At 50.0% G+C, this 18838-nt stretch overlaps 9 protein-coding genes across 9 annotated transcripts, besides 1 other annotated feature; 3 read left to right on the forward strand and 6 right to left on the reverse strand.

Moving 5' to 3' along the window:
- Window positions 1-18838: part of a sequence feature (contig 1.100 1..337251(-1)) that runs on past both edges of the window.
- Window positions 383-920, reverse strand: ANIA_11492 (uncharacterized protein; the record flags this gene model as incomplete). Its single annotated transcript, XM_050612579.1, has 3 exons — window positions 383-414; window positions 448-462; window positions 812-920. 3 exons carry the CDS (start codon window positions 918-920, stop codon window positions 383-385), a joined length of 156 nt encoding a protein of 51 aa, XP_050467059.1.
- On the reverse strand, window positions 1985-2817 carry ANIA_05884 (orotate phosphoribosyltransferase pyrF; the record flags this gene model as incomplete). The annotated part of the gene is made up of 1 exon (XM_658396.2): window positions 1985-2817. The coding sequence occupies exon 1, from the start codon at window positions 2708-2710 to the stop codon at window positions 1985-1987; it is 726 nt and encodes a 241-aa protein (XP_663488.1). The 5' UTR covers window positions 2711-2817.
- On the forward strand, window positions 2995-5470 carry ANIA_05883 (methylenetetrahydrofolate reductase (NAD(P)H) MET13; the record flags this gene model as incomplete). The annotated part of the gene is made up of 4 exons (XM_658395.2): window positions 2995-3391; window positions 3471-4311; window positions 4363-5234; window positions 5283-5470. Exons 2-4 carry the CDS (start codon window positions 3488-3490, stop codon window positions 5468-5470), a joined length of 1884 nt encoding a protein of 627 aa, XP_663487.1. The 5' UTR covers window positions 2995-3391; window positions 3471-3487.
- On the reverse strand, window positions 6522-9206 carry ANIA_05882 (putative NTP binding protein; the record flags this gene model as incomplete). Its single annotated transcript, XM_658394.2, has 1 exon — window positions 6522-9206. The coding sequence occupies one exon, from the start codon at window positions 9204-9206 to the stop codon at window positions 6522-6524; it is 2685 nt and encodes an 894-aa protein (XP_663486.2).
- Window positions 9917-11288, reverse strand: ANIA_05881 (Nur1/Mug154 family protein; the record flags this gene model as incomplete). Its single annotated transcript, XM_658393.1, has 2 exons — window positions 9917-10972; window positions 11031-11288. 2 exons carry the CDS (start codon window positions 11286-11288, stop codon window positions 9917-9919), a joined length of 1314 nt encoding a protein of 437 aa, XP_663485.1.
- ANIA_05880 (H(+)-transporting V1 sector ATPase subunit F) lies at window positions 11565-12342 on the forward strand (the record flags this gene model as incomplete). The annotated part of the gene is made up of 5 exons (XM_658392.2): window positions 11565-11742; window positions 11804-11838; window positions 11904-11937; window positions 11991-12128; window positions 12202-12342. Exons 1-5 carry the CDS (start codon window positions 11716-11718, stop codon window positions 12340-12342), a joined length of 375 nt encoding a protein of 124 aa, XP_663484.1. The 5' UTR covers window positions 11565-11715.
- ANIA_05879 (sterol transporter) lies at window positions 12615-13758 on the reverse strand. Its single transcript, XM_658391.2, has 3 exons — window positions 13440-13758; window positions 13167-13383; window positions 12615-13105 (listed from the first exon to the last, which is right to left on the reverse strand). The coding sequence occupies exons 1-3, from the start codon at window positions 13646-13648 to the stop codon at window positions 13022-13024; spliced, it is 510 nt and encodes a 169-aa protein (XP_663483.1). The 5' UTR covers window positions 13649-13758; the 3' UTR covers window positions 12615-13021.
- On the reverse strand, window positions 14133-15709 carry ANIA_05878 (putative peroxisomal 3-ketoacyl-coA thiolase (Kat1)). Its single transcript, XM_658390.2, has 6 exons — window positions 15599-15709; window positions 15450-15545; window positions 14542-15390; window positions 14425-14489; window positions 14266-14377; window positions 14133-14210 (listed from the first exon to the last, which is right to left on the reverse strand). The coding sequence occupies exons 1-6, from the start codon at window positions 15701-15703 to the stop codon at window positions 14172-14174; spliced, it is 1266 nt and encodes a 421-aa protein (XP_663482.1). The 5' UTR covers window positions 15704-15709; the 3' UTR covers window positions 14133-14171.
- On the forward strand, window positions 16735-18811 carry ANIA_05877 (long-chain fatty acid transporter fatB; the record flags this gene model as incomplete). The annotated part of the gene is made up of 4 exons (XM_658389.1): window positions 16735-17020; window positions 17083-17238; window positions 17279-18584; window positions 18640-18811. 4 exons carry the CDS (start codon window positions 16735-16737, stop codon window positions 18809-18811), a joined length of 1920 nt encoding a protein of 639 aa, XP_663481.1.

Here is an 18838-nt window from a genome sequence, read left to right on the forward strand (position 1 = left end):
TCTAGATATCAGTCCAGCGAGCAGCTTACACCGTACGCAGATATCTCAACCGCTACGAAACATGGCATCATCTGGCTTGGTTACTCGAAATGGTACCGTGCTGCGTCCGGCAGGAAATAGAGTATTTATTCTGCGCTCCACACATTTTCTACCCTATACTGTGTGCGAAGCATACTGACTATGTTCATATCTTCGTCCTCGGCTTAGATGAACTGCATCTTTTCCGTCACGACTACTAGACGCTGGTTCGGTTTCAGATCAGCCACAATATGTCTGAGAAACAGACAGTTGCTGCTACAGCTGCGGCAAGTCTATCGAGCTCTGCAGAGGTTGACTGGACTTCTCGTCCATCTCCACTTTTCAGCCTCTGGAAACTACTAGCTTATCTGACGTGCAGAAGCCAGCAAGTCTCCTCTGTATGCAGTTTATGTAGCTGCCTCTACATACCAGTGTGCACGGATACTATGGATTCAATATTCTGACTTATCACGCAAAGCACTTCGGAGACTCGGTTCCGGGCCAGCGTCGAAGCCCGCGCAAGCTCCCAGCTGCCTCAATTTCAACAGGCAAGCACAAAATGAGGACCATACAGAGGGCTCGCTAAGAAGCTCCTGCGTGACTTGCATGTCGTGTCTGAATTCGAAGTTTGGATGACGGACTTCTCGTGGCTACATGCGCTGGTCGGCACGTCTTCCCGACCTTTCAGTCAACTGCGCGGTTTTTCCATTCAGGTACGCAGGCGAGACAGTGTGGCCCCATATGCCCTCCAAATAATTTCCTCTTGAAACTTCACGCTCTCTAGTCTACTCACCGGTCATTCGCCGGCTACAAAGCTGCTGACACGATTTTCCACCAGGAGCTATACCGGCCGGCTGGCGCGCTTTCGGACTTCTGTTTCCACCCGCCATCTGATACCGCATTATGGCCGCGCATACGAACCCAAGGACAGGTCAGTGGCTACAAAAAGACGCTGGGAAAAGCTCGAGGCGGCGTGCCATAATTGACAAGCAGCTGTCATTGCGCTTCTTCTGAGCTTGGTCGAGATAATCCCAACGACTGTCCTGTACTACCCTACACGTTCTGTCTATTCAGCATTTGCTTCGAGCTGTTGAAAGGCAAGAAGCGTTGAATAAGGGTTGAGAGCTTTCGTTTCTGATCTCCAGGATGTGCCCGTCATTTCCCGCTTCGGCCGTGGAAGAATGAAGCTTTTCGAGCTTTCAGGTAGGACCTTCTTGAGACCTTCTACGCGTATGTAGATTGTAATTGATCAGGCACGGTCAGTCCTCTATCGGTTTTCGTGGTGAACTGGAAGGTATAATTAGGTGTTATGAGTCTGGTGTTCAATAGGGCCGTAAATTTCTAGCATATATACTTCATGGTTGAACAGAAAACGAAAAATTAAGACAAAAGGCATATTCTGGTTAATGGTTTTCTGAAGCAGATCTTAGTATATAAAAGGGATCGGGTTTTATAGTAACAAATAATCATATAGGAGGTCTCTTTATAAGTGATCTATACTTAAAAGTATGCCAAGGCAGGTCCTACCAAGCTGTTATACCTGGAGTATGTAGAATTTCCTAGTGCTGCGCAATGTAACTGCTATAATAGATAAAGAAAATATCCATGTTTAAGTTTTTGAGAAGCTTCCAACTGTATAAGCGTAGCTAATCTCTGTGGGCGGTCGAATGACCCGTAAAATATATAGTGGGGAGAGAGGTTGCTGGTTGCTAACTAGTCGCGGTTCATCAATAATATTCTACATAATGGGCATGTCTTTTCAGCTGTCAAATCGCATATTGGAAATGTACCAAATTGATATATAGTCATTTTAACGGCATGCTAGTCGTTCTGATGTATTTCTTTGCTCATCCTTAGTCAACTGTAGACGACACCGACCATATTGGGGCATCAAGTTAACCATCATTCGTTTTATTCATAATTCAATAAACCAATCAATAGTCCTTCAACAATCAATGGAGCCGCTTCACTTGGCACCATACCTCGCCCGGTAATCTTTCAGCCTTTGGATCTCTCCCTCTCCGATCTCACTTCCCAGCTTCTCAATCAAATCATGCAGACCAATAACCGCACGCACAGGAACCTTCTCGCCCAGATCCCGCTGAGCACAACCAACAGCACTCTTCGCTTCACTCTCACTAACCCGCTCCTCACGGTCCAGTAGAACAACTACTCCGGAGACAATGCCGCCCTCCTTCTCGATGATGCCCACAGCCTCGCGCAGCGCCGTACCAGCCGTGATAACATCGTCCACAATGACAACCCGCTTGCCCTTGAGCGGCGCACCGACGATGTTGCCGCCCTCGCCGTGGTCCTTAGCTTCCTTGCGGTTGAACGAGTAGCTGACGTTGTCCCAGGTGCCCTTGGCCTGACCAGCGAGTGAGTCGCGCACAGCGAGCTCGTTTACGACCGCCGCACAGATGGGAATTCCCTTATAGGCAGGGCCGAAGATAATGTCGAAATTGGGGGTTGTGGTGCCGTCTGCGGCGGTAGTAACGAAGGGCGCGGCGGAGAGGACACTTGCATAGGCGGCGGAGGTGGCGCGGAGCAAAGGAGCTGTGTGTAGTAGCGAAGAGGTGAAGAAGTAGGGCGATTCACGGCCGGATTTGAGGGTGTAGGTGCCGAATGAGAGTACTTTGTTAGAGATGAGGAGGGGGAGTAGAGCGGCTTTTTGTTCTGGGGCGGCGGACATTTTGATTATTGGGTTGTATTTCTGAGTTCAATAGAAAATGCTGAGCGACAGATGAGTTCAGAAAAAAGTCAACGTCTATGCAATTGCTAGGAAGTATAGGGAGAAAGTTGGATGAGTTTTCCTCATCTTTTTTTGCTCGGCGATCTTTTTGGAGGGGCGGAGTGGCAGCAGTGGGCACGCAACGAGGGGCGGGGTCCTCCGAGCTTTTCATGCTCAATCACCCTCCTCCGCTTTTTTTTTTTCTCTGTGTACCTCTCCGCATTATTCCCTGAGGAAAGGTTGTATTCAATTCCATTGCATCGCTGATTCTGATTTTCCGTCTTTGCTTGCAGCAGTACACCGGACTTCTATCGGAGAAAACACGTGCCGCTCATCCTCCGAACTCCGGTCCTGAGGGGTCCTCCATTCCTCCATTCCTCTTCTTCTGCATACCTCTGTCTCACGTCTCAGAGCAGGCTTTCTCTGTTGACCTTACTGCACTCCCCTGTCATTGCGTGCTTCTGTCTCGAATATTCTTCTTGTTCTCTTGTCTTAGCCGCTTCGGAGTTGCATGCTTTCGCCAAAAAACAGAGGCATTTCCGAAAATCTCACCGGTGGGCAGACCTGTCAGCAGAGCGAGGAAAGTCAAGTACTCAACATCGATTATCCCCGAACATAGTTGAGACGGTTTCTCGTCGTACTGTGAGTAGAATAGCTTGTTCCCCTCCAAACTGTCATGTTCTCTGCTGGCCCCAAAAAACAGTGCTGATGGCTCGAGCAGAATAAGCAGCCCGCAAGATGCATATCAAAGAGAAACTCGCCCAAAATGAGGCTGCCGGTAAAATCGGCATCTCATTCGAGTTCTTCCCTCCGAAGACAGCGCAAGGTGTCCAGAACCTGTACGACAGAATGGACCGCATGCACGGGCTCGGTCCGTCTTTCATCGATATCACTTGGGGTGCTGGTGGACGACTCTCAGACTTGACCTGTGAAATGGTCAATGTCGCGCAATCAGTGTACGGCCTGGAAACATGCATGCATCTCACCTGCACAGATATGCCCCAGGAGAGGGTGGACGCGGCGCTCCAAGCCGCCTACAAGGCAGGCTGTACAAACATTCTCGCTCTACGCGGCGACCCTCCGCGCGAAAAGGAGGTGTGGGAGGCTGCTGATGGTGGATTCCGGTATGCGAAGGACTTGGTGAAGTACATCCGGGAGAAGTACGGGAACCATTTCTGCATTGGAGTTGGGGGATATCCTGAAGGTGCCGATGACAATTCAGATGTAGATCAATTGATTGACCATCTCAAGGAGAAGGTTGATGCTGGCAGCTCGTTCATCGTCACTCAGATGTTTTACGATACGGACAACTTCATAAAGTGGGTTGAGAAATGTCGCGCCAAGGGCATCAATGTGCCCATCATCCCCGGCATTATGCCAATCCAAACATATGCTGCTTTCATCAGACGTGCGAATTGGACCAAGACCCATATTCCGCCTGACTGGCTTGAGGCTCTGGAGCCCGTGAAGAACGATGATGCAGCTGTCAAGCAAGTCGGAAAACGCCTGATTGCAGACATGTGTAGGAGGTTGATCGCCTCTGGCATCAAGCATCTGCACTTGTAGGTTTCCCGTTTTATCTCATCAAGGCTTATTTTGCTTACACAAATCAGCTATACGATGAACCTCGCCCAGTCCACACAGCTTGTTCTTGAAGAACTGGAACTCACCCCGACGGCCGAGGCTCCAATTCCTAGGCCTTTGCCTTGGAGGCCTTCGCTTGGTCTAAACCGGAGGGAAGAAGACGTTCGTCCTATCTTCTGGCGGAACCGCAACTCGTCCTACATTGCGCGGACTGCGATCTGGGATGAATTTCCCAACGGCCGCTGGACGGACTCCCGATCGCCCGCCTTTGGTGAGTTGGAACTATATGGTGTAGGTCTCAAGGGTACAAACGAACAGAACATCAAGCTATGGGGCGAGCCAAACTCCCTCCGTGATCTTGCTGAAGTCTTTGTTCGTTTCCTGGAAGGCAACCTCGACCGACTCCCCTGGAGTGACTCTCCTATCACTCCGGAGACAAGCGCCATCAAGGACGCACTGGTTGAGCTCAACAGACGAGGTTTCTTCACTATTAATTCTCAGCCCGCTGTGAACGGTGTGAAGTCTTCCCACCCTGTTTTTGGATGGGGTCCTAAGAACGGCTTCGTCTACCAGAAGGCATATCTTGAGCTTCTCGTTCCGCCCTACGTAATTGACGAGCTCATTGCGCGAATCGAAGCAAACGAGGATCTTACCTATCATGCTGTGACTAAGAAAGGCGAACTGCGAACAAACACTCGCGATAGCCCTAATGCTCTGACATGGGGTATATTCGCCGGACGTGAGGTCGTACAGCCAACAATTGTGGAAACAGTCAGCTTCCTGGCCTGGAAGGACGAGGCGTACCAGCTCGGTGAAGATTGGGCCAAGTGTCACGAAGCCTCAAGTCCAACCCGTAAGTTGCTCCAGGGCATAATGGATTCATGGTACCTCGTCAATATTGGTAAGTGTTCCTCGTGACGTTAATACTTCGTACTAACCACAATTGCAGTCAACAACGACTTCCATAACACCTACGACCTCTTCGAGCTATTCAAGGACTTGAACGTCAAAGACCTTGAACTCGAGATCTCAGGTGGAATCACCGAGGATAAGGCCCACCACAACGGAACAGCCAATGGCGCAACCAACGGCACAACCTCCAACGGGACCGCCGCCGAACAGCCCGTGAAAAATTAGGCACTCTACAGCTTACGCGTTGCTTAACACAATGCCACCCTTGCTTCTGCACATCTACACAGCCATAATTCAACATATTTAATCTTCAACACTCAATCAACCTCAACGAATATATCTGTGCCTTGGGCAAGCCCCAGGCTAGAACCAGCAACGAAATGTTTTACGGCGACACGAATGAAGACCTCTCAACGATTTCTTCCTCTCAGCGTTATTTAATTCAACATGACTTTTCAATTCTCAACAATATACCCATTATGACTTTTCTTTCGGCACGAGAAATCAATCTTCAACACGGATAGTTATTCAACATTATCATTCCCTCTTGGGACTTAAAAGCAGCATTAAGGGAGCTGGTGGAGTGGTTTTATAATATTCAACACTATACACAGGGGATTTTGGATCGGAGTTTTTCGTGACTTGAGCGCCAAACTAAAAAGTGATCGAAAAAAGTGATCGAAGCGAATCCTCTTCAACATGGGATACGGACGGACTGGAGTATTTCTTTTTCCTTCCTTTCTTCCTTTTTCTTTTCCTCTTCCCCTTTATTTTTGATGGGCTTTGGAAATTAATTCATATGCATCTTCCTCTGTTGATACTCTCTTATATCTCATCACGTTTAATGCATTCTCTGACATCGTGAATGGACTGGCTGGATGGTACAGGAATGTACCGAGTTTAGTTGATAGAGCCAGATATATTACCTTTTCTCTCGTGTCAAGCGAAGTAGAAAACTCGTATGAATCTCAAAATTGTCGTCTTACGATAAGATGAATGTTTAATCACAATAGGTCTCTGCCTTCCAGATTCTTAGTTATCTATGCATTCAAGCTGAGTACTCGGCGGCAGGCGGCACAGTCTCACGATCGGGTAGCTTGAGTGCGCCAATAATATACATGAGAGTGACCCCTTGCATAATAATGGCAAGTCTAAGGATACCATGGCACCACCAGGTCTAGATGTAAGAATAGAAGACGCGAGGAGATAAGTATTTTGCGGCCAGACCCAAAGTTCCAGGAATTGAGTCCTTGAGGCTAGAATACAATAAGAATGCTCATAAAGATAGAACGCGCAAAACTGTACGGAAAGTCAATGCAAATGGCCGTGCAAACCACATTATCCATGTTCCGATGAGAATCACAAATCCCACAGCTCGCGCGACGACGACGGCCACAAAACCCAGCACGACGAGATAAATCACGGCTTGGCCAAGATCGGTGAACAACAACGTAAGATCCTTGTCGTTTGTTTTGGGCCACGCTCCTGTAGCATTGTATGCAGATATGACGGCTAGGCCATCCCGAAGAACGTGCAGACAGTGCTCAAGCATCCCCAATATGCTGTTCACGAACAACTTGAACAAAACAAACTTCGAGCCACGGTTCGCTTTCAACTGACTACAGAAACGTTGCACCTGAGAGACGAAGAGAAAGATCATGTCGATGAACATATGAAGACTTTCGGAACTCATCCTTTCCTTGGACTCAGGCCTTGTTTCCTTGTCTTTTAGGCTACGATTTGAAAGCGAAGGTTTGGCAATGTTGTCCCCATGATCATTTAGTTGGTGCCCATCTAACTCGGCAACGTCGAAAATCTTCGCTTGCATCATTGCTTCGTGGGTCTGCGATCCGCTCTTCTTGCTGGCAGGCGAAACTGCTTCATTTTCTGATTGTGAGTTCTCCGCTTCTGGATGATATGGAGTCGATTTTCTAGGTGGCGTATATACTACTCTTTTCGTTGGTGGGCTTTTGGCGGCAATTTCCGATGTTTTATTTCTGGGCTGCTCGATGCGCGTCTCGGTTGATGACCTTGGGATCCCTGGCGTACGGATGAACCCACGCATACCCCGAGGTTTGTCTACGGGGACGGGTTTTTCTGCGGCGGTGACCCTTATGTCTATTCGTTGTCTTCCGCCGGGGATATTCGTGGCGTGTGCCGGGTCTGAATGCACTGTGGATTGCGCGTTTGACTTTTCCCATGAATTTTGACTCGCCCGACGTAGGCCTGAAGGCGAGACAAGCGGTTTGGTGTTTGTCGGGAGCCTTGCCCTGGCGGTGATGAGTTCGCCTGCGCTGCGAGCAACAGGCTCCCTGATGCCGGAAGGTTTCGGTAGGTGACATCTGAGGTCCGTCATGCTCACCATAGTACGTGTTATAGTGGGTGTGATAATGAATACATCGTCCGCCCTTGAGTTCGGTTTGTGGTTCTCTGATCCGGCCAGTTTCTCGGTAGAATCTGGTTCGTCTTTCCCTTCCAGGGCAGTAGACTTCTTTGTCATCAATCGCTGACACTGTGCCTCCCGACACAGAAGGCTTGGGGATGGCTTCGAGCATTGGGCATGCTTCAAATTCCGAGAAATTGGTTCCCACTCTTCTAGAACGAGTTTTGACTCCCCTTTTGATATCTTCCCGCGGCGCATCACGGCCGGCCTCGACTCTTTCGACACCCGGGGCATGCGTGAAGGAGGGATATTCACGACTTTGGGGCGTTCTGGTGTCGAGAAGTATAGGATTTCGTCGGGATTCCGGTCGTGCGGTCCATTGATCTCTTTGCACCCTAAAAAAGAACCATCCGGATTTGTATGCGGTGGCTTCTGTTTGGGGCTGGAGGATGATTCTTCCCAGATTGTGCTGAATCTCTTGCCAATTTCATCTGGACAATAATAACGGGGGTGATTAGGATTGAATACCAATTCACTATCGGCGTCCTGGTCCGAGGAAGATGTCCTCGAATCCTGACCATCCAGCATCGCTGGGCGTTTGCGGGAATGTCCAGGAAGTTTTTGTTGCTCCTCTGGTGACCCTTCACGTGGACTAGGCAGGGTGTCGGGATCAACCATTGATCCGCCTTCCTTCTGTACTTTCTCGATGCTCCTTTGATATTGGGCAATTTGGCGCACGTTTAGGGTTGGAGGATTGGGCTCCCGTGCCGACGGCATATGGACGACAAATCTATCTTCCCAGTCCCTTATCGAGGAGGACGGACCGGATATTGGAGATACAGATGAATTCGAATTGTAAGATGAGTCGGTAGTAGTACTGCCTGTCTTGTACTTTTCACTGGATGCGCCGCTTCCATTCGAGCTTGCTGAGTGGCTGCTGTTCATTCGGCCTTTCCACTCCGCACATTGACCTCCTTCGGTCAAAGGGCTGTCTCTGGAGCCATCTTTCTGTTCAGCCTGGGAATTGTCCACCTTCACTTCAGAACTAGTCTCTGGTGTGCATAATTTCTCGCCCGAAGAGCCGCCAGAATACTTCCACCTATGCTTCGCCAATTCTTGCCGTGAGGAGTTTGCTAATGAGATAATCTTTCGATATGCTCCTTTATGAGATGTCTTCTGTTTTCCGTTATCATGCGGCGACAGGGTATCTTTATCAACCCTATCCCTTACTTTTCGCCAATACCGTTCGCGGTCTTGATTAAGGGACTTGGGCGACTCGTATCCAGGTGAACCTTCACTTCCTTTCTGGTTGCCTTGCGCGGCAGTGTCCTTTTGCTCCCTGCGATCCTTATCCGTGTTAAGCTTGAGTATGGGGAGCTTTGTAGGCGTGGTCTTAGATCGTGGTGAGGGTACAGACGTGTCAGCTCCACAGTTAGTGCTTTCTGAGCGAATTGCTAGTTCAGCTGGACTGTTTTGGGAGTTTTTCGTGTCGGCATCGAGTTTCGCGTCTTTGCTACGGCGTGGGCGGGTTTGAAGACTGAGCAGATGCCCGTTCATTAGGTCAAACGCCGTAGCCATACCGAAAGGGTCGCGGTTTCAAGCACTGGGAATTCTGGCTCCTGGGTCAGTGCCGATTAATTAGGCGAACTAGCCTTTTCATGAGTAGAAGTCGTTTAAATGTGGTCCGTGGTGGGCCGACCTGCCTTTAGCCAGGGACTGGGATAACAACCATCAAGGCGCGGCGACGAAAGGCGTGGGAAAGGCGAACATCTTTTGTCCGTCGAAACTAACACTCTTGGGCCGGGTCGCGTCTAAGAGGCTGGTGGGGTGTTTGGAATGCAATCCGGTAAGCCGCCATGGTTGAGAATGTACCGCCAAACAAGCGTGGAATGCCCATCTCAAGTTTGATGCGGCCTGGAATGGAAGCTACATCATTGGCAGATAAGGGCTCAAATGGAAGGTGCATCATCCGGCGCCGATCCATGTCTTCCAGAGGCAGGTGCTCGAACCACTTTTAAGACAGGTGACTGTCCAATCCCAGGCGTCAACGCTGGTTTTAGCCTTGCAAGTAATGGCGCCAAACATAAACTGCATATTACGATGGCTAGAGCGAGCTTTCCAAGTCACATTCCTCGTTTTGACGATGGCATCGCCGTCACATGAGAGCGGTATACGTAAACGAGGGCCAGAGCCAGATCACGTAGTACTCCGTGCATGCAAGGGCCATTATCACTTCAAAGAAGAGAGCTTAAGGTGCAATATCGATTTCCCCTTTCCGTTTTCTTCAACTAGAAGTGCCCAGTCTCACGACGCAGGCTACTCCTGCTGGTCCCTGGAGTAACTGGACTTGGAGCAGCGGATATGTTGCTCTTTTTGAGAGGACTAGAAGGCCGTACACTTCTTTCTCGATAAAAGAAATCCCCACTGTTATGCAGACGGCGATCAAAGTTGCCGGGCGTAGATTTCCGCAAAGGCGAATTGGCGTGTGAGTATACTCCGAGACTACCACCATCACCTGTGCGAGATGGGGTCGGTCGGAATTGGGGCTGGCGAATAGAAGCTAGCGGAGCTTTGATGGCTGGAGAAGCGTCCCGCAAATGATTTGGAGTTTGCACTAGGTGAGGTGGTCTCGATGGCGTAGAAGCGAAGGAGCTATTCCGAGAGGTATTCCCATCAGGATCGATATGCCTTAAGTAATTCGGGTTAGGGCTCGTCTTGAATCCTCTGTTAATGACGACGGCTGGTGTGTACGTCTCGACCTTGTTGTACTTCTCAAAGGCCGAGTTAGGACCGGAGAATTGGGTTCCGACCTCTCTCATCAATGGCTGGGTTCTGGGATGCACGAATTTTGTGTCGTACTCCCTCAACACTTCCTTGTGAACTATCTGAGAATCCTTGGCTTGCCTCTGGAAGAACGACGAAAGGAATGACATCTGAATCGACAGAAGAGTCGTCACCACAAGAGCCAGAACGATCGTGACACTAGGGCGAGGGTCCGAGAGCTGTGTAGGGAGAAAGAGCCAATAGATAAGGACATGCCCAGGACTGAAGAGACAGAAGAGACGGAGGCAAATCGGCAGGGGATCCCAAACCGCAATCTCCCAAACATCACGCTCGGCATCAGGGTGAGCCCGCGACTCGGCAGACCCGGAAAGCGCATTGGCAAGGTATCGAAGCGGCGAGGCCGTCACGGGTGTAGAATCAACTCGAACACGGTGAGCAGACGGCGTAGCGGGGGCTTTGTCGATCGAGGCTTCAAACATGCGATAATGCCGTTTGCGCTGGAAGGTGTAGAAGGTGTTTAGGGCGGAGGCGCAGATCAGGAAGTGGACAATGAACGCCGCCTAGTAGCTGGCAATTAGTCTCTACGCTCTTAAATCAGGATTGAAAGCAGCGACGTACAAGCCAGCTGAGGTACGAAACTCCGACTTCCTCGCCAAACACATCGTCAAAAGCTTGACTGCCACTTGTGCGGGTGTTGGCCCTCGCGACCATAAACACGAGGTTCAAAATGACACCCAACGTCGTCGCCCAATTCTTTTCAAACTGATCCCAATCATTCGCATCAATCTCCTCCCATAGCCAAAGCAGGAAATCCAGCGGGTTCAAGTAGGACTTGATACGCTCGGCCAACGGCTGGCGGCGTACAAGTCGCGGCATGGTGATGTCAGATAACGGGAAGCCCTAGGAAGGAAAAATAAAGCAATATTCCAGTATATTAGACAGCGTGAGCCAGTATAAAGCTCAGATTAAGTGAGAACTGGCCAAGAACGACCTTCTGAGCTTGAACCAGCTTGGGGGAGTAGACTAAACAAAACAACAGCACGGCGAAAAAAGATGGGGGAGCTCGGCTTATATAAGCCGCGCTAGCAGTGGTGAATGAGCTGAACCAGGTGGAACTAAAACCGTTCTGGATGGCAATGGCGGACCGTGGCATAGATTCGACGCTTACATCAAGGTCAAGCTCCACTGGTAGCAACGCTGCAGATTGCACACTGTCGGGCTCTGCTTGCGCGGTATACGAGACTCGACTTCTTCTCGAAACAGTGGCTGAGCCTTTCATCCCCCGCCTCTCAGCTCAATCACTATGGCGGCAGGTGCCGTGGCTTACAAGGTATTATCCCCTCACTCCAGCTGCAGGGAACTCTTGACTAACTGCGCTGTCCAACTTACAGGACCGACAGTTCCTTGCCGTCATCGGCGACGAAGAGTAACTCAACCTCTCACCAGGAACTCCAAAGACGAGATTAAACGCTAACCAAACCCTCGTCTTAGCTCCGTAACTGGCCTTCTTCTCGCCGGGATCGGGGTGAGTGTCCTACTCGTCAAAATTAGGAACGATAAACTAATCACCATGCATAGCACGTCACAGGCCCTCCGGATTCCCAGCGGAATTTCCTCGTCGTTGACGCAAAGACAGAGAACTCAACTATCGAAAACGCATTCCAGAACTTCACACAGGAACGAAACGATATCGCTGTCCTCCTGATCAATCAACATGTATGCTTATTAGTCGATTGCTTGTCCTCAAGTATTTCCCACACGGCTTGCAATATACTAACTACCAGCACAGATCGCAGAGCGCATCCGACACGTCATCGATTCTTACTCCGAAGCCTTCCCTGCCGTCCTTGAGATTCCAAGCAAAGACCACCCATATGATCCTGAGAAAGACAGCGTATTGAAGCGAGTTCGTCGATTATTCGGTGAATAGATTGATTTGGGTTAATGTGTTCGTCTGTTATATATTATTCAGCATATTTACATCCTGGCAAGACACTCGGTTTCGACCTTGTGGAAACTGTAGGCGGGAAGATGCGCTCAGTTCGTCGGACAGCCTGAGTAATCGTATTGTATCCAAGGTAACATCGAGTTTCTATCCCTCCGAGCGCTCAGCACGTCTGTTGAGGCAAGATCATGGCTACGTCCCATAGTGATTGCTGATACTAGTAATTATAATACAATTCATGCGGCAACCAGTAAATAAAGCAATCGGAAGGCTGTATTAAGGGAGCTAAGCTGGATCGCAAGGAGAGTCTTAAGCGTAGTTCCAAGTGAAAAACGGGAATAAAAACTCATCGAAATGCTGAGGTACCATAACTGTAAAGATGCTGTTGCGTACTATGCTAGCAAAGGCCATGTAGAAACAAATAAAGCATGTCCCAAACGCCGCGAACAATATAGCCCTCATACATATGGCAGGCACCGTGTAATGGATGTGACCAGAGACCTGTAGCAGCCGAAGAACGAAGAGAATATGGCTTGAAGAACGAAAAGAGGGGTAAGATGCTGAGAGAACGTGAGCAAATCATGGAGTTGAAAGCAAATTGCTTATCGTGTAGGCATTACTGAGACGAGTAGTCGTGAGCGTAATAGAGAAGAGATCAGATCCCTTAGAACTGGATATTTTTAGCATCCAAGCAAGTGATTCGCTTGTTGTCTTTGGTGTAAACATCGGCATGGACAGTGTAACGACCCTATATCGCGATTGCTAGTTAGCCAGCCATTCTTAAAGCTTTGAGAATATAATGAGCGTACCCGAGGAATTTGTGACGGCAAGTCGACCTCCTTGGTCAAAACCATTGGCCCCTCTTCGAGAGGGCATTGCAAGTCAACATTTGTGAGCTGCGCACACAGGTCGGCCGTATCCCTAAGGAGGGTGATCAATCCGTATTTGACTTCCAGGACGACATAGGCGCCCGCTTCAATTCGCTCATGCAGATTGCCTGCCGCCCTGATCTTGAGAGTTGTACCACTATGGTGGGGGAGTTAGCGTAAAGACGCTGCAATAATCAGAAATCAGTGACTCACGCCTTGGGAGGGTTCGGTGCCAAGTCCACCGAATTGATTTCTAAAATGTCGCCAGAGGGTTCTGAACAGTACTCCAATGGGTTATCACCCCGGACGGGTGCTCCCTCCGCAATAACGTCCTGGGTGTATCCAAAGAACGAAGCAGGCGTAGCAGTGACAGCCAGCGGGGCCAGGAAGAGCAAAGCGGTGGCGGGCGATAAGAGCTTCATGATTTCAGGTTGGAGAAGGAAAAAAATTCGAAAGGTTGACAGTATGCTCCAGTAGTACTTTGCAGACTGTAAGTGTTGAATCAAGCGTGCTTCCACTTTGATGAGTGAACACAGCCGTGAGGGGATGAGAGGCGTCGGAGAATGAAGATGGAGATGGTGTCATGGGACGCATGGAGGAGTTGACGAATGGCTTGGCGCACGTGATTGGACCAGCTATCTTTAATCGAAGCCACCTCTTGGCGCACGTAGCTGACCAAGCTCATCTTGATAAGCTGCTGTCTATTGATGACATTACGGGACATGCTTGCATGAACTGGGGCATCGCCCTGTGCTTGGACTTTTGATGTCTTGAATAGTTGCATATCTGTCTTCCAATAGTTCTATCTTGATCGGACGGATCCGCCCCCACTCATCTCCATCCACCTCCACAATATCTGGGGCTAAAAGTGATTTGTTACTTGTCTAGAATAATCGACTTTATTGTGGTATGGTATATACAAATTATACACATCATATCATGCAGCTAATGTTCGGAAACAAAGATACCAGCCATACCCATGCCCTACAACGAGACCGTTAGTGAATGGTTGATGCATTTCTGAGAAGATAGTGCTTACTGTTCCAACACACATGGAGGTGACGGCTACCCTTTTGTTCGTTCGTCGCAACTCGGATAGGGCAGTCACAACCTGTCGAGCGCCTGTGGCACCGAGGGGATGACCGAAGGCACTATAATAGTCAGCCAACAATCTTCTTACAGGGAGCTGACGCCTTACATAGCACCACCACGAGGGTTAACCTTAGCCTCATCCAAACCAAGTTTCTGAACGCAGTAAACGCCCTGTCGAGTATTAGTGGTTTCCCCCGCACACAACAACAAGGGGACTATGTACCATTGATGCAAACGCCTCATTGATTTCAAAAATGTCGACTTCATTGTTGGTCAAACCGAACTTCGAGAGAATCTTGGGAATGGCATAGGTAGGGCCAATTCCCATGATCCTGGGTTCCAAACCAACAACGGTTGCTCCGGCAAACTTGCCTAGAATAGGCTGGCCAAGCTCCTGTGCACGAGATCGCTTCATGAGCACAAGCGCCGCTGCACCATCAGTGATTTGACTGGCATTTCCACCAGTAGTGTTGCTTGGCTTCCACTGAGGGAACGCAGAGCGAATCTTCCCCAGAGACTCAGCTGTTGTGCCATAGCGGATACCGTCATCCCTATCAACGATGATGGATTTGATTTCGCCAGTCTTGGGGTCCTTGATCTGCGTCTTGACGGGGACGATCTCGTCCTCGAACCATCCCGCCTTCTGGGCACGCTCCGCCTTCTGATAGCTTTTGGCAGCGAATTGATCGTGCTGCTCGCGGGCGATACCGAACTGACCGGCCACATTCTCGGATGTCTGGCCCATGGGTTGCGTGTTTTGCGACGCGATGGGGTGCGACAAGATCGCCTCGGACAGGTCCGGTGCGCCACCGTCGGCATTGGTGCTCATGCTCTCAGCACCTACTGCAATTCCGATATCAATTGAGCCGGCAATGATCTGGTTTGCGATGTTCTGAATCGCCAGCAATCCAGAAGAGCAGAAACGGTTGGCAACTGATGCAGCGGTTGTTATAGGGAATCCTGCTGCGAGCACGGCAGAGCGCGCAACATATGCCTGGCCAGGGCAGAGAGTGTTGCCGACGCAGACATCTTCGACGAGATTCGGATCCAGCTTGGACCTTTCACGCACACTCTATTCCACCCATTAGACTATACAAGCAGACCTGGCGGGTGCGAGATTTCCCAACATACCGTCAGTAACGAGATAAGCAGGTCATCAAGACGAGTGTCCTTGAGACCACCCTTTCTCGCCTTGGTGAGCGGCGTTCGAACAGCGAGCGTGATTACCTGCCCCCAAAGCGTGAGACATAGAATTCTCCCATAATACGAAGTAAACATACCACATCGTCAGGGTTCTTGGCCAACAGTTTCTCCCTGGAGGCGGCAGCACTCGAGCCCGAGAGCTGGTTTGAAATAGAAGAGAGTCGCTGCTGGGGTGATGACATTGTCAGAGTGCAGTGTATGTTTGGGGGGAAAAAAAGTCGAGCGGAGAAGCTCCCCACGGTATGATATAGGAAGCAGTGGGGCCCCTTTGAAAGTGCATCAGCCGCGGCTCTTGAGAAGATCAAGAGTAATCAGCCGAGAACGAGACTAAGACGACCGGAGGTGGGCCAGAAACACAGCAGCCGAGAGTCGGTCGGCTCGAGCAACCTGCAGCTCCTGCTCATTGCTTCTTGTTCAGGCCTTGTCGTTGGTAAGCGGTGCTAATGATTCCTCGTAGATGATTTCTTCCTCTCTGATTTTGCAGATACGATACTCGAGCCGTAAACATGGAAATTTGAAGGGACCGTCCCTTCATCGGGCCCAGCCGATGAAGGTGCCGAGTGTAACGACGGTGTAAGATACCGTATTACTCGTGGCCTCGGCTGCCTCGGCGTGGGACTCGACGATGACAGTGGAGGTCTTGACTCGCTGGGAAACTGATCTACACCTTACATAAACTCTTCCAGGGCTAAAAGGACGGGCTTTCTCAAGTCTGGAAGATATAACCCCGAAAGTTGAGTCTGCATTTGCTGTGGTGCATATAAAGCTGGTACCAGGTGCCTGAATGACCATGTGGTGGTGTTACTGCCGTACAACATGCGGGGACCAGTATGGGTATGGTTGAGATGTGGGGAGCAGGGGATAATACAGCCCCCTGTTCAAAAAAAAACGCTCATTGTTTCTTGGAGTATAGTCGGCACTAACACAAAAATTTAAAACATTCTGGCTCTCGGTCAGTGGTTCGTTCTGACATATCGGCCTTGGTCAATCGGGTCTGCACTGTTGCTGCACTGCCGTCTCGCCCCCAGGACGACGCGTCGGGGATTGCCCCGGTCCCAGTTCCCGTCCCCAGATTCCGTGCCTACGCTAGTCTCGCCAGCTTGCTGCTTCGAAGTAGATCCAGTGCTTCAGGCCCAAGGCAGATAAAAGCGGCGCGTCCGCCGAATGATTGCACGACTAATATTGTTCACTTTGCGCGCTGGTAGTGCTCACTATGGATCTCCTGTCCGAAATCAGTGTGCCCGTCGTGGCAGCAGCATCCGCCCTCTCAGTCGCAGCTGGTGCTTATCTGGATGCCAAATTCTCCATTTCTACAGATTTATCTGCCATGCGCAGTGACCGGGAATTTGGGAAACGTCTGGCTGAGCGTATGGCTCACTTAGGAGAGACGCCTACGGTCTATGGGATGCTTCAACGAGTGGTAGAAGTGGAAAAGCATGGCTCAACCGAAGCTATCTGGTTTGAAGGGAAATCATGGACATATTCTGAGTTGAAAGATCGTATGTCTTTTTTTGCCCTCTGTTTGTTCTGATGGAATGTACGTACTAATCGTCGCATGTAGTTGCGGACCGACTGGCTGCTCTACTCAGCGAGCGGGGCGTCAGCACTGGCGACTTTGTCGCTGTCTTTACTACCAACTCACCAGAGATGGTCGCGATTATTTATGCTCTTTCAAAACTTGGAGCCGTTGCTGCTCTTATAAATATTAACCTGCGAGGTATGAACTTACTAGTTTCTTATATGATCGAGGCTCACAGATCTGAATGCAGATGATACATTCGCCCACTGTCTTAATGTCTCCGGCTCTAAGCTCATTATCTCTACGCCGGATCTCGCACAATTTGTGTGCTCAGACATGCCTCACCTGTCATTTAACATCTCTTCTTTTGACGGTATCTCTACGGCGTCAGATCTGATCACACCCGCGGACTTGCAGCAGTACTCCTCTTCCAATCTAACAGCTGCAAAGAGAACCCCCGCGGATCTATCAGCTCTTATATATACGTCAGGAACTACCGGAAAACCGAAGGCATGCGCCATCCGCAATATGATGACTCTGATAACATCCACCCCTCATTCTCAAGATGTCAAGCACCCGTCGAGATACTTCCCTCTACGAATCTACTGCTCGCTCCCGCTTTTCCATGGTACAGCCTACTTCACCGGACTGTGTGCTTCCGTGGGCTATGCAGGCACACTCTGCATCCGCCGCAAATTCTCTGCTTCCAAATTCTGGAAGGACGTCCACGACTCAAGAGCTACTCGGATTCTTTATATTGGAGAGCTGTGCAGATACCTTATGGCTACGCCTGCTTCTCCCTATGATCAGAACCATGCCTGCATTGTCGCTTCTGGCAATGGCCTGCGAGGGGATATTTGGGAACGCTTCCGCGAGCGGTTCAATGTTCCTGAGATTCGCGAGTTCTACCGCTCAACCGAGGGTGTTGCGAAATACGACAACTTCGGGTTTGGATCGTGGGGAGCCGGCAAGGTCGGGTTCTCAGGCCCAATTAAGCGGTTTTTCGAGGATGATACCGTCATCGTGAAATATGATCCGGATACAGAGATGCCCTATCGGGATCCTAAAACGGGGTTCTGCGTTAGGGTGAGAGTCGGCGAGGAAGGAGAGGCGATTGGCCGTGTCAGAAACCGCGGCTTACTCACAGAGTACTTGAAGAATGAAGAAGCGACTGAGAAGAAGCTCCTCCGGGACGTATTTGAGAAGGGGGACCTCTTTCAACGTACGGGTGATTTGTTTGTACAAGACTCGGATGGGTGGATTAAATTCCAAGACCGGGTGGGAGACACATTCCGCTGGAAGGGCGAGAACGTCAGTGCGGGTGAAATTCGAGACCACATTTCTGCCATTCCTGGAGTTTACGACGCCGTTGTGTACGGCGTCAGACTCGGAGCTTATGATGGACAGGCTGGCGCCGCGGGTATCACGCTCGAGGAGCACACCGAGGCTGCTGCCAATGAGTTTATGGGTAAGCTCCGTGCGGAGCTGAAGAAGAAGGGTGTTCCATCCTACGCTATTCCACGGCTTGTTCGACTGACAGAGAAGTATGTCCCTGTCTGAATAAGAACATAGCAAGAGTGTCTAACTAATTCGCACTAGGGTTGCCACGGGAGTCACATTCAAACAGGCTAAAGGCGAGTTGACGAAGAAAGGCTGGAGCCCTCTCGTCGACTGGAATGGCGATAAACTATACTGGTTGAATGGGACCAGATATGAAAAGCTTACGCAATCGAGTTGGTCGTCAATTGAGAGTGGGCAGGCCAAGTTATGATTGCGATTCTGTTGTATAGACTTGGAT

Source organism: Aspergillus nidulans, chromosome I (genome assembly GCF_000011425.1).
Source record: "Aspergillus nidulans FGSC A4 chromosome I".
Classification (NCBI taxonomy): Eukaryota; Fungi; Ascomycota; class Eurotiomycetes; order Eurotiales; family Aspergillaceae; genus Aspergillus; species Aspergillus nidulans.